Genomic DNA, 12165 nt, shown 5'->3' with positions numbered 1-12165 from the left:
GTAAATTCAATCCATGGCAAAGGGATTTCAGCTGTGATTGCTGAGTTTGAAAAAAAAAAAAGTCAACAGTGCTTAGAAATGCACGAATTGCTCGTCACTGCAACTGATATGTTTCTAAGCTTTTCCATTTTGAATCAATTACCAATAAGATTCCATCCATCCCGTTGTGAATGGAGAAGGGAATGGGTAAAACAGAGCAGTTAAAGTTTCCCCTGAATTTCACTGCACAAGGGGATTTAGATTGAGGAGGTTTTAGATCAAATTCAATATGTAGCCACATTTCAGACACTTTGAGATTTCTGTGCATTAAAATATAAGAAAAGCTTCACATTGCGAAGCCTGCACATGAGCCACTCCAAACATCATCCATGGCTTAGAAACTCAACCCAGCATCACTGTCTCACGGAGGCATCTCCTAGCAGGTATAGAGAAGAAACCTTAGGACTGAAGGGACCAATAACAGGAAAGGAAGCTAGAGACCCAAAACTGTAACCATTCTCTCTCTCTCTCTCATTTATGACTTTACAGTTTCTGTTTGGGGGGACAGCATAGACCGCAAGCATACATTTCCATCTACAAAGGTCCCAAGTTCTCTCTAGAGCACTGAAGGACCATCTATCTGCAAGGGGAAGACAGTATCATCTAGCCCTTACGCATGTTGACTCTGGAGCCACAGGGAGCTGGGTTTAAATTCTGGCCAGGCCACTTCCAATGGACTGGAGCTGTGTGTCTGTGGGCAAGTTATTTATTCTGTTGGAGCCTCCATTTCCTCATCTGTAAAATGGGGAAAGTTACCTCGTCTTGAGGACTATTGGATGAGTGAATGTGACAACCCTGGTACAGTGCCCGCCTGGTACAGGGTGCGTCCTCAATCCACGAAAGCTCTTCCTGGTTAGCAGTGCGGGCACTCTGACATAAGATGATGCTTGTAAGATTGGGGAAGTAGGGAAACATCTGTCTTGAAAATAACACTCGGAGAAGAGAGTCCATTTTGAAGACTGAGACCTGAATTCCAACCAGGGCAGAGCAGCTCCCTCCCCCTCGGGCTGGTCAGGCAGGGGCCCCTTAAAGGAGGGAGACTGGGGAGGGATCCTTTCTCTGTTCGTCTTCCCCTGGGAGTGCACCTTTGCCCTCTGCTGCCGGGAATCAATATAAACAAAATCTGGGGTGGAACTAGTTTTATTTTATTTTTTAATATAGTCAATGATGAAATCCAGCTTCTGTTTTCTGGAAGGATGAAAAGTGTGCAAAACTGTGCAGCCAGATGTGAATTCTAACGCAGTGGCTGGACCTTCTGCTGAAAAGACTTGCCAGTCTCTCATCCTCAGTCACCTTGCCATGGTTCTTGTGTTGTGATTATGTTTTTAGGCGTTGTTGTTTGCTTGTGCCAGCCACTTGTGCTAGGCTCTGGAGATACAATAATGTGCCTGCCCCACAGCAGTTTATGGCATAGAGGCGAGAGAGGATGACCTGTAAATCCACAAGCTCCATGATGACAGAAGTCAAGGGGCTGGGAAGGCAAACATTGGGGGTATCCACTGAGGGTGGGGAGCTGTCACTGGGGTGTGAAGCCCAGCTATAGTAATCTGTAAGGAAATAACATCCCACAAGGTAGAAACATGAGAAACCCTCCTAGGTGAGTGCTGGGCCCGGTTTTTCGTCCGACCCTGCCTTCAAGTTCAGCAGCTATGAATAGAGGCCTTGAATGCTATGCTGTCTTCTGATCTATCTTGTTGACAAGCGTTTCGCCTGTTACTAAAGTCATCCTTTTAGCATTCCCACATCTCTGCCAGATCAAGATCTCAGCTTAGCAGACTAGACATGGAAAATAGTTACTAGTGCTTTCCATGAGGCTCAAATAGTATATCGGGGGCAACTGATGGGGGAGGGGGTGATTCCACCAATTTGATTTACCAGTGATGAAGTAGCTTTTCTCAGCTTTCAGAGCCATAGAGTTTGTTTCTAAGCTATTTCTAAGAATGGCACCAAAAAAAAAAAAAACCCAAAATGTCCAAAGCATAAAATGACCTGCATTTTCCTTAAATTCACAAACGCCACAGAATTCTTTTGGCAGGGGAGCCTAAACACCTACACAAGCAACAGTAGGTTACATCAAACACAAAGGACCAGCCATCACTGATCCAGGACTTCTGAACATGTGACATCGATCTAAAAACTTTTCAAGAGCTTTATGAAAGCTCTTAATTCTGGCCATAAAAAAAAAAAAAGAAGAAAAATTGTGTTGTTGTTTGGCTATACTGTTACTTTCTACAACTGCAGAAAAGCTTCCCTTTTTCCAATAAAGTAAGGGATGAGTCAAATGATGGCCAAGATACATTAGCAGAAAATGGTAATATTAAAAAAAAAAAAAGTTGACAGGATCACAGGCTTACAGCTGAAGGGGCCACAGGTGTCATTTGAGCCTCCCTTATTTCACAAACCAGGAACTGAGGCGCTATCAGGGGCTATAAAACAACTTTAAAACATTTTTTTCCGAACATTTATATGTCTGCTGTTAAAACAAACATTCCTATCTGTGACAGTAATGACAAGCCTAGTACTATAATCTAGGTCTAATTTAAGCTAGTCTAGACCTCTTTCTACCATAATACATGGATATAATCGAGAAAGCTTTGTACTATAGTGAAGACCCGTAGATATCCACACGAGCAATTAAGGTTTCTGGACCATTTTTGCAAAGCAATATTCCTCTACAAGCTTGCTTATAGGATTACTTTTCTAACTAAACCCTTTTTTCCTAAATGGCACATAAGTTTATAGGAGAGAAGGAGAGGGAGAGCCCTTCCCCAGCTTTGCCACACACACACACACAAAATATCATCATCATCATCATCATCATCATCATCATCATCATCATCATCATCAAATAATTAGGCCTCTGAATTAAGGAAGCTCTGTCACACCCAGAAAGCATTGCTGTGTTCACAGCCACTTATTACCACTAATGGCTGCCCCTCCCCACTGTGAAAAACAATGATTTCTTTTTCAGCAGCAAGAACGTCAGCCCTGAACCACCCCAACTCCCCTAGCCCCTAGGTCACAATTCTGAGCCCTGGGGCCGAGTGTGACTGACGCGTTGAAGCGAGGGTGCCCCCAGGCGGGACTTCCCTCTGCCAACGCTGAGCGCTAGAAGGGAAGCCAAGCCCTCGGCCTTCTCACAGGGCGTGGTCGTGTCTCCATCTACTTTATGAAGCTGGGTGGTTTTATTCCTTTTTTCTAAGAAAGGAGTTACTGCATTGCCTTTAGTATCTGAGGAGAGTGTAAGGACAATTGTTGGCTTTCCCTTTGTCTCGGGTATAGCAACGCCGGGTTTGGGACACGGGCATCTCTGCCCTTATGAGCAGCCAGGGGACCCCTCAGTGCCTGGAACGGACAGCATGACTTTCCTTTTTAATGGGCCGGCTCTGATATGTACTGACCCTAGAATTACCCATTTGGAAACGGTTAGGGATTAAAAGTTCTGCAGGCCGAGGGATTCTTGGTTCCTAATTGCTAATGTTTGAAGTCAGTTTGATTCCTCCAAAATTTGTTCAGCCTGATGAAAGCAAAAGCTCAAATTCCCCTCAGGGCACGAGGTGTAAGATCCTCGGGTTCTGTTCGGTATTTGGTGTGTTGGGGGGGTGTTCTCCCTGCTTTTGGGGGGCTCTTTCCGCAAGGCCTTCCCGGTGACCCCGAGTCCCCGTACTTCTCCAGGGTGGAATTAGGGCCGAGCAGGGCAGCCACCGTCGCTCAGGACGCGGGCCTAGTTTCCAGGCCCGGCGGCCGCGCAGACCCGCCGGGACCAGCCCGAGCGCGGGAGAAGGTCCGCGGGCCCGCGCGCCCCGAGGCCCGGCCGCTGCTGCCGCTCGGCGGCACCGCCAGACCCGGCGCGCGGACGCTGACTTGGGAAGCTCTCCGGAGCTGCCCGCTTTCCCCACGATGGTTTCGGGAGCAAAGATGTAATCCTTCCTCGGTAAAACGTCATCTGAAATTTTTTTTGAGAGTGGGGAAAAAAATGGGCGTTTTTAACGTGTGCGTAGGAGGGTGGGGGAAGGGAACAGGATGTGGAGGTGAGGGGAAGTGGGGGAGGGGAAAGAAAGGGGGTCTCACTGCTTTCCGAGCCCCCGTCTGGGCTGCGACAATACCCTCTGGGCTATGGGACAGTAAAGGGAAGGCAGCGGAGGTTGGCAGTAAGTGTTTGGATTCACCCTGGTGAGAAGTAGGCGCTAAAACTACAAAGCTTGGTACATGACAATGACCTCTAGTGATCCCATCCGAGGGAACTAACTCTGTTATCTGTAGCATTTCGGTTTTTTAAAAGAAGTCTATATTAGGCTATGACGTATGCAATCCAGAATTAGGAGTTTGTTTTTTTAATCCTCTAAAGTGTGTGGCAATTTGGGAACAGCCCATTGCAGCCTCAGCAACTATATTGTAGAAAATACAAGAGGACGAATCGGGAGAAGATTTTTGCATATATTTCCTGTGTTCTTTTTTTTCCCCCAAATCACAATGTTTCTCTTGTTATTTCTATTAACCGTTACGATTACCCAGATATCTCTCAGTAATTCCATTAACGTCTCAGACCATGAAATTAGTCTTCAGAATCTTAGGCAGCAGTCTGCCCAGCCAAAATAAAGACAGTATGGTTCACAAAATGAAATGCCAGTTTTAGTTGGAAAAACTTCCACTCTCCCTGTTCTGTTAAATTGCATCTGTAACAGTCTCGTGTTTTAGGTATTTTCTCTTAGACGTTGATCCAAATCATCAATTAATTTGAGAGTTAAATGAAAATGCCAAGAACTAGAAGTTTCAACTCTGGGATTCTCTTGAATTGTCAAAGGATATCTAGAGATGACAAAATTTCTGGCTCCCCAAATTTTAGGTGTCCCCAGTTTGTTAAAACTGACTACACACACACACACACACACACACACACACACACAGGCAGTTTCTTTTCTCTGAAATAGATTATGTACCATTCAGAACCTAATGTTCACACATAAATTTGTGTACAAACACCTACACTCATGTATATACTTTTTAATACATTTCATACACTTATGTAGAAAGGGCAAAGCTAGACATTGGCCGATACAAAGAGTACAGAATAACAAGTAGCGACGTGAAGGCCTATTTTCACTTCTGGTATCAAAAGCTCGTCATCAGTTTGTAGTCAGCAAAACGTCCTACTGCAAAGTGAAGCCACTAATGGCACTGAATAAACGTTGAGTTGTCGTCACCAGTTGCTTGGATTCCCCACCTCTTCCCATTTCACCTCCGGTTCTCCCTACTGAGTCTCATTTTCCACCCTGACACTTAGAGCAAGGGCCTCACTTAAATTAACTAATGATTATCCTTGCCCAGAGAAGTGTAAACAGACCCTAATTTATAAATTTGCTAATTGCTCTTCCCCATGCAGACCCCTGGGTATCTCAGTCAAGCACATATAAAATTCAAAGGTCACTGGAAACCAGAAAAAGCAAAGCAAAAGTAAACCACATGGAGGAGAGAAAGAAGGAAGAAAGATTCCGCATTCCCCCAGTTCCCTTCTTTTCTCTGTAGAAAAGTATCCCCAAAGGTCAACACTAGAAAATCACTTGAATATTCTCTCCTGCTGAATGACTCTGTCTTTGGGGAGTAAGAAAGCAATAACCAACTACACCCCAGAATAAAAATTGGATGGATTTCTGCATTTCCAGAAAACAGAGTGAAATGCCAATCTGCTCTTTATCCCTGTGGAATCTGCACAGTTCAGCCTTGCTTTTCTTTTCTTTTTTTTTTTTTTTACTCTACAGTCACCTAAAGGAGGAACTTACAGATTTAAGAAGTACTGTAATCATTTTTCTCCTGGGTACGAGAAATTAACTTCTACCAGAGTCCATAATCAGGATGTCAAAAAAGCGTTCTCATCTTATTAATATTATATGTTTGGCAATAGAGAGAATGATTGTGACAGACCTGGAATTTTTCCCTCTTTAATACTAGCAATGCCCTTGGAGAGGCTTGGATGAACAAAATGTTTCGGTCTTCGAAGCCAAAACGTATTTGTCCCTCTCTCCTTGTGGCCCAATATGAAGGATTAATGATGAGGGACTTGCTTCCATTAAATTCTTATCCACACACGCAAAGGAAATTATACAAATAAATGGGGAACACAAACCACCAATACCCCATATTTTTAGTTTTGGCTCCCGGGTTAGGCATCTCATACCCGTCTTCACTCGCTCCTCACGGGCCGCGTGTATTAAAGAGATTTAAAACCAATTCTCTTTAATAATTAAAAGATGTGTATGATACCATTTGAAGTCGCTGGAATTTGGCGGGGACAGGAAAATGGCAGCGAATATATGTCAATATAATTTCAGTCCAAACTCCACTGGAAGAAATGGAATCCCTGCCACCCCTTGCAGGAAGGTCTTACCTCATGAACTTTTCCTTCTGGGAGTTTTACCTATAAAATCAGGAAACCCAAAGTGGCCAGCTCTGAACCCAAAAATGTTTAATAAGAAATAGCGTTGGGTGGGGCATGGAAGACGCGAATTCAGGATCGTTGTGCCCGTAAGCAGCGAGCTGATCTGTCTAGAGAAACCCTGGGCATCCATTCGACTTCTGCTTTTTGGGCCCATCTCCGAGGGGCAGAGGCGGTTTGGCGGAGACGGGCAAGGGGCCGCCCTGCACCGCGTAGCCAAGAGTCGAGAGGCAGTTCCCCCCCACCCCCGCATGCTCCCTCGTTTCCCGCAGACCTTCCACACCCATCACACGGGTTTCTGAACCCCCCACTGGGGGAGATTGGGGCGGGGACCTGCGGAGGTGCAAACCACAGCACTCTCCAGCATCGCAATCCAAACGGAGTTTCAGCGTTCTCCCCATTCCCCGCGCTCCCCACTACCGTCAAGCGGTTTGCTCCATCCATGGGATGGAGTGCGTTGGAATTAACTCCTTCCTAGTGACTTCTATTGTGTCACCGCGCCAGTGCCGCAGTGTTACACAGAACGCCCCCGTAACTCTCCCTCCCGCCCAGAGGCCACGGCGGTGCGCTCTCCTTGCCCGGCGCATCCAGAGGGCGTCTGATTGAGCCACCGTCCCACCAGCGCTCGTAAAAGGCATTTGGCAGTCATCCCCCAGCAAACCACTATCCTCACCAGCCTACGACGAATTTAGAATTTGCCTAACTCTCTCCCCCCATTCCCCTTCAGACAAGGTCAGTTACCAAAGGGGCAGCCACTGCCAAAGGCGTTAGGACCTAGCAGGCGGGAGCCCTGGGTTCGTCTGCGGGGCTCAGGCCCCGCACCCTCGAACCCTGCACGGGTGCAGGAACGCGCATACCACCGGGGAACCAGAGTTCCCCACCCGGGACTCTCTCCGGGGCCAACCCCTGGGCGTCGCGCCCCGCGTGCCACACGCCCTTGCACGGCGGTCCCAGCCCTGACCTGCGCCCAGGTTGGTGCTTGCCCCGAACAAGCACATTCTCTCGACTGGCTTCGAATTCACCACTTTGTTCTCCATTACTTAAACGTCAGTGAAGAGTCACTTCCTCCGTTTTGACCCTGTGTTTCCCTATTGGGGGTTGGGGAGGAGTGGAGGAGTGGTGTGGAGATTCAAATCTTGGGGCTCTACTCGGAGCAAACAAGCCATAAACAGGCATGTTAATTCTCGTGACCAGATGATCTCGACAATTTGAAAGAAAGTGCCCCGGGGCGCTGAGAGAGCTTTTCTGGTGTCATTTCACTAGCGGTTGCGCAGACAGACGTGTGTGCACGGGGGAACGCGAGTGCCTGACGTGTGTGCACGTGTGCGCTGAGTGCCGCTCTCCCCGCGCGTCCTTGTGTGCGCGGCTTTGTGTGCCCACCCGCGTGCATCGCCAGCTCCTAGGCCGCCTGAGCCCGGCGGATACAGGGCTCAAGCCCGAGGGTTCAGGAGGGGGAAATCACCCCCCGCAGAAGGTTTAAATTATTTCGCTCTGCGGGAGACCCGGCCTCGGCAGCCCTCGGCTGTGGATTTGGGCGGGAAAGGCCCAAACCCGAGCTGGGGAGCCGGGTGGAGCAGGGGTTGCGGTGCAAGCGACGAGGGCGCCGCCGCGTGCCTGAAATATACTTCCAAGCCGCCGCAGCCGGAGCAGCTGTTCCCGGAGAAAATTTCCTCTGTTGCTGCTGGGGGAGAGGCGGGGGTGAGCCGGCCCGAGAGCCAGGCTCCTCCGAAATGGGTTTGGAGACCCTCCCCAGCCCTCAGCGGCCGAGTCCTGGCGGCTTCTCCAAAAGACGCAGAGCGCTGGCCCGGGAGTAATAAGGAGGGTACCTCGCAGGCCCTTCTCCAAGGCCCTAACGGCCTCCGGGGATTTTCGGGGCCACCAGGCTCCGTGGAAATTTTTTGAAATACATACTGTGTGTCCTCTGCTGTGTGTGCCTACAGCGCGCAGGCCGGGCCGGTCCCCCGCTGCCGCAGGCCCACTAAAGCCAGCTCTATCCGGACGCGGAAAGAAAAACGGGCTGCTGCGAAAAAGCAAAAGGCCACGTCTTTGAATACAAGTGAAATTAACTCTGACCCTTGGTTTGTCTGAGGATCCCGAGATTTCGAGGCTCGGACAGGGAGGATGGAAAACGATGGTACCAATGGGGGAGAGGGGATGGGGAGAATGACAAACAACAGTCTGCGAGGCAAGTGTCCTGCGTAGGGGCACGCGCGTTTAATCTTTCCCCAGCTCCGTGGAGATTTTGCTGTTGTTGTCTTTTGGTTTTGTTTTATGCGCCTGACTATTTATCGGCCTCGGGCGCTTGAGCCAGGCCGCCGGTCCAGCCCTCCTCCGTCCTAATCGGGAGAAGAGAGTTTAAACAAAATTGTGAGGCCCAGCAGCACCGCGAAGACGTGGCCCGGAGTCGCCAGCGCCCCATCTCCCACCTCCACCACCATATACACACCTTTAAATGTGGCTGTGTGTGTGTGTGTGTGTGTGTGTGTGTGTGTGCACGCGCGCGCGTCTGGCCGCTGTATTGGAGACAAAAAGAAAGGCCTACAGGGGACCCGAAGCCCTGGCCGCGCCTTCCGCTATCACCCGGGCGCAGCCGAGCCCGCAGCTCCGCCTCCTCGGCTCCACGGACCGCCGAGTCTCCACGCCGCGCGCGCCCTTTTTCTGAAAGATCTTTTCTCATCCCACGTCCGGTTTCTAAGAAAATCTTGGCCACTGCGGGTCTCCTACTCGGAGATCTCCAAGGGGACGAGATCTCCAAGTTGGAGCCCCGCGGGCCCACGACGCAGCCAGTCTCCGCCCGGAGCCCCGCTCCGCAGAAGGACCGCGAGTCCTCTCGGTTTCCGGCTTCGTCTTCCTCCCGGACCTTTGCCTCCTCACAGACATATTTCGTTTTCTCTAAATCCAAACGCCCATCTTCTTCTTTTTTGAAAAAGTGGTAGAGGTCGTGGGAACCGATGCCCTGAACTGTTAGTAAAGTGCTGTGTTAGGGTCCTCACCCTCTACCCCCGTCCCACGGGGGCTGCGCGAGCCAGGGAACCGCGTTCTGGACACCAGGTCCTCACGCTCACGTCCCAGGACTGGTCTCGCTTTGCCCCAAGCCCTCACTTTTCTCCCCTCGCTGAGGGCTGAGAAGGACGGCGGAAAGAAAACTTCGAACTGAGTCTCGGATTATGACCGAGCCAGATGATGTTGGTCCTTTTGAACAGGCGACCCTAGGCCGGCTCCGGGCGACCTGGCCCCGCTCCCTAGAGAAAATTACCCGGAACGGGGCGTCTGCCACGCGCAGTTAAATAACTTCTGCCTTTTCCACTGTCGGGAAAGTAAAATAAACTAACCTCCCAAGTTGTCGTAAGGCCTGAAGGAACTTCCTCTAAACTGTGTGAAGGCCCAAGCGAGATTTTGACAACAAATAAATGCGGTGAGGAAATAGGGTCTGGCCAGAGATGGGAAACACACATGAGCCACACGTTCCTTTCTGGAGTGCCCACACAGGGGTCCGCGTGGACAGGCACCCGTGTCCAAGTACAGGGGAAGACTTGCGTGGACGAAATAAATCTCCTTTTAATTTTCTTTTCATCAACTAATAAAAATAATTCCCCAGCACTAAACCCAAATACCATAACGGGCCACGAGCACACGGAGAATTCATAAAACTCGGTCTCTGCAGGTCACCCGCTAATCGCGTTATTATTAGCCTCGGGAGCATGGAAATTGAACTGTCACTGCCGAAAGAGAGAATGTAAGCGACAGCTGTCCCTCCTTTGGACGGCCAGTTTTCCAGCCCCCAAGCTCCTGGGCCCACAGCTTCCCCCATCCTGTGAGGGCCGGCCCGCTGACCCCGGTTTACTCCCCAGCCCTCGCCGGGTCAGAAGGAGCACCTCCAGAATAGTTTTAGAAGTCCTGGCTGGAACGTTTCTGAAGTTGCGAGTGTTGCGTGTGTGTCTGAGGGTGAGCGCCCGAGCAGGATTCTTCCGACCACAGCTGTTCCCCGGGGCTGTTTTGCACAGTTGAAATCTTGGCACCTAATACAAAACGTTAAGTTGTCCCCCACCCCCAGGATTCTGTTGAAATACAGACATTGACATCCGCCCCATGTTTGACGTGTTGTGTGCATGTACTGTGCACAAATCCAAGACACAAATTAATCGTACCTCCATTCCCAAATACTCAGAGGTGTGTGGGGGCCGTGAAGAGTGACCCGGGGCGCAGGGTAAAGGGGTCTGACATACGTCCCTCTTTCCATAAACGCCAACAACGTAGAGATATAATTATGCCCTCTCCTCACAGAGGAGGGGAAATTCAACAACTTGAGTCCCAGAACAGTGGCGGGAGGGGGGAGGGGAGCGGGCGTGCGAGGGCCTATGTTGAAACCTAAATGGGATAAACTGGGCATTTCCCGAAACGAAGGTGTCAAGCCAAGAATTCCGCGCCGGGTGCGCTGAGCTCTCGGAAGCGAGTCCCAGCCCCTCTGCGCTCCGGTCCTTGCCTGCGATCGGCGCCCCTCCTAAACCTAGGGCCCTGCAGCCCCAGCGCTCTGGGCACCAGGAACACTGAGCGCTGCTCCCAGAGGAGGGACATGCGAGCAGGGAGGCCTCCTTCCTCGAGGAGGGCGACGAGAATGCAAGGCGTAGGCCCGTGCCCTCAAATTGGTTCCGGCGAATTTGGGGGGAGGCTCAAGGCATGGGCGCAAGAAAGGAACCCGCGTTGGAGCAGGGCAGCGCGGCCGCGGCCAGGGCCTCCCCCGCACCGCCGCCCGCGGTCTGGCCGCCCGCCGCCCGCGGTCTGGCCCTCCGCACTCACCCGGATGAGGCTCCAGGCCGTGTGCGGCCGCGTCCCCCGTGTCTCCGAGGGGGCCCGCGGGGCTCAGCTCCTCCATCGACAGGTCCAGCCCCTTCTCCTCCCAGTCTCGCAGTTTCCGCTTCTTATTTGAGCCGATCAAGGCTTCAACGGAGAAGGCATGTGCTCGCGAGCTCAGGGCGACTGCAGATCTTCTCCTTTCACTCATCTTAGCCGCCCGCACCCGGGTCCCCGCTCGCCCCGCTACGGAGGGAGCAGCCCGCGCCCTCACGCTCCGAGCGCCCGCCGGGCCGGGCCCGGGAAAGGCGGCGGCTCCGCGGGGCCTGTGCACCTCCCCCTGGGCCCTCCCCCGCCCTCCGCCGCCGGCCGGGACCGGCGCCCCTAGCTGCCCCTGCGGCTACGACTGAGCGCCGGGAGCCACGCGGGCTCGCGGCATGAGCGCCCGCGTCCTGCTTCCCACCCACGCGGGCAGGCGCTCACAGGCTGCACAGACTGGACTTCATCTTTTTTTTATTCTCTCTCTCTCCTCCCTCTCCCTGTCTCTCCTCCCTCTCCCTCTTCCTCGCTGGGTCTTCCCGTCCTTCCTCTGAATCCAAACTTCTGGGAAACTTTTTTTCTAAATTCCTCCCTTCCCGAGGAGCTGGGGGCAGGCGGTGCGCTCCTGTCCGTGGGGCGAGGGAGAGGGAGGGGGGAGGAAGAGAAAGACTGAGGGGAAAAAAAGCCAGCCCCCGACCAATGGCGAGGAAGGAACAGGAGAAAGCCTGAGAGCGCGGACCAATGAGCAGAGGGGAGAGACTGAGGCTCGGGCCAGGGCTCAGAGCCCGTGGGCTCGGGGTGCTCCAGGGCCAGCTTTAACCCCTGGCTTCCCGGTGTCCCGTGGGTTCGCCCTGGGGGGGAGA

At 51.7% G+C, this 12165-nt stretch overlaps 1 protein-coding gene across 2 annotated transcripts in view; it reads right to left on the bottom strand.

Moving 5' to 3' along the window:
* TBX15 (T-box transcription factor 15) overlaps positions 1 to 11583 on the bottom strand; it is a 99360-nt gene extending 87777 nt beyond the window's left edge. The window contains exon 1 of one of the 2 annotated variants that reach the window (XR_013991680.1): positions 11270 to 11558. Coding sequence is in view for 1 of the 2 variants with exons in the window: in XM_081025148.1 (XP_080881274.1) it covers positions 11270 to 11474 (205 nt within the window). In the remaining variant the exon portion in view is untranslated. Of the gene's footprint in view, positions 1 to 11269 lie in introns of both variants that reach the window. The other variant, XM_081025148.1, reaches the window with a different exon arrangement.
* Between the last annotated feature and the right edge of the window lie 582 nt (positions 11584 to 12165).

This window comes from Rhinolophus hipposideros, assembly GCF_964194185.1.
Source record: "Rhinolophus hipposideros genome assembly, chromosome: 19".
Lineage (NCBI taxonomy): Eukaryota > Metazoa > Chordata > Mammalia > Chiroptera > Rhinolophidae > Rhinolophus > Rhinolophus hipposideros.
This window is presented reverse-complemented; position numbering and strand designations above follow the sequence as displayed.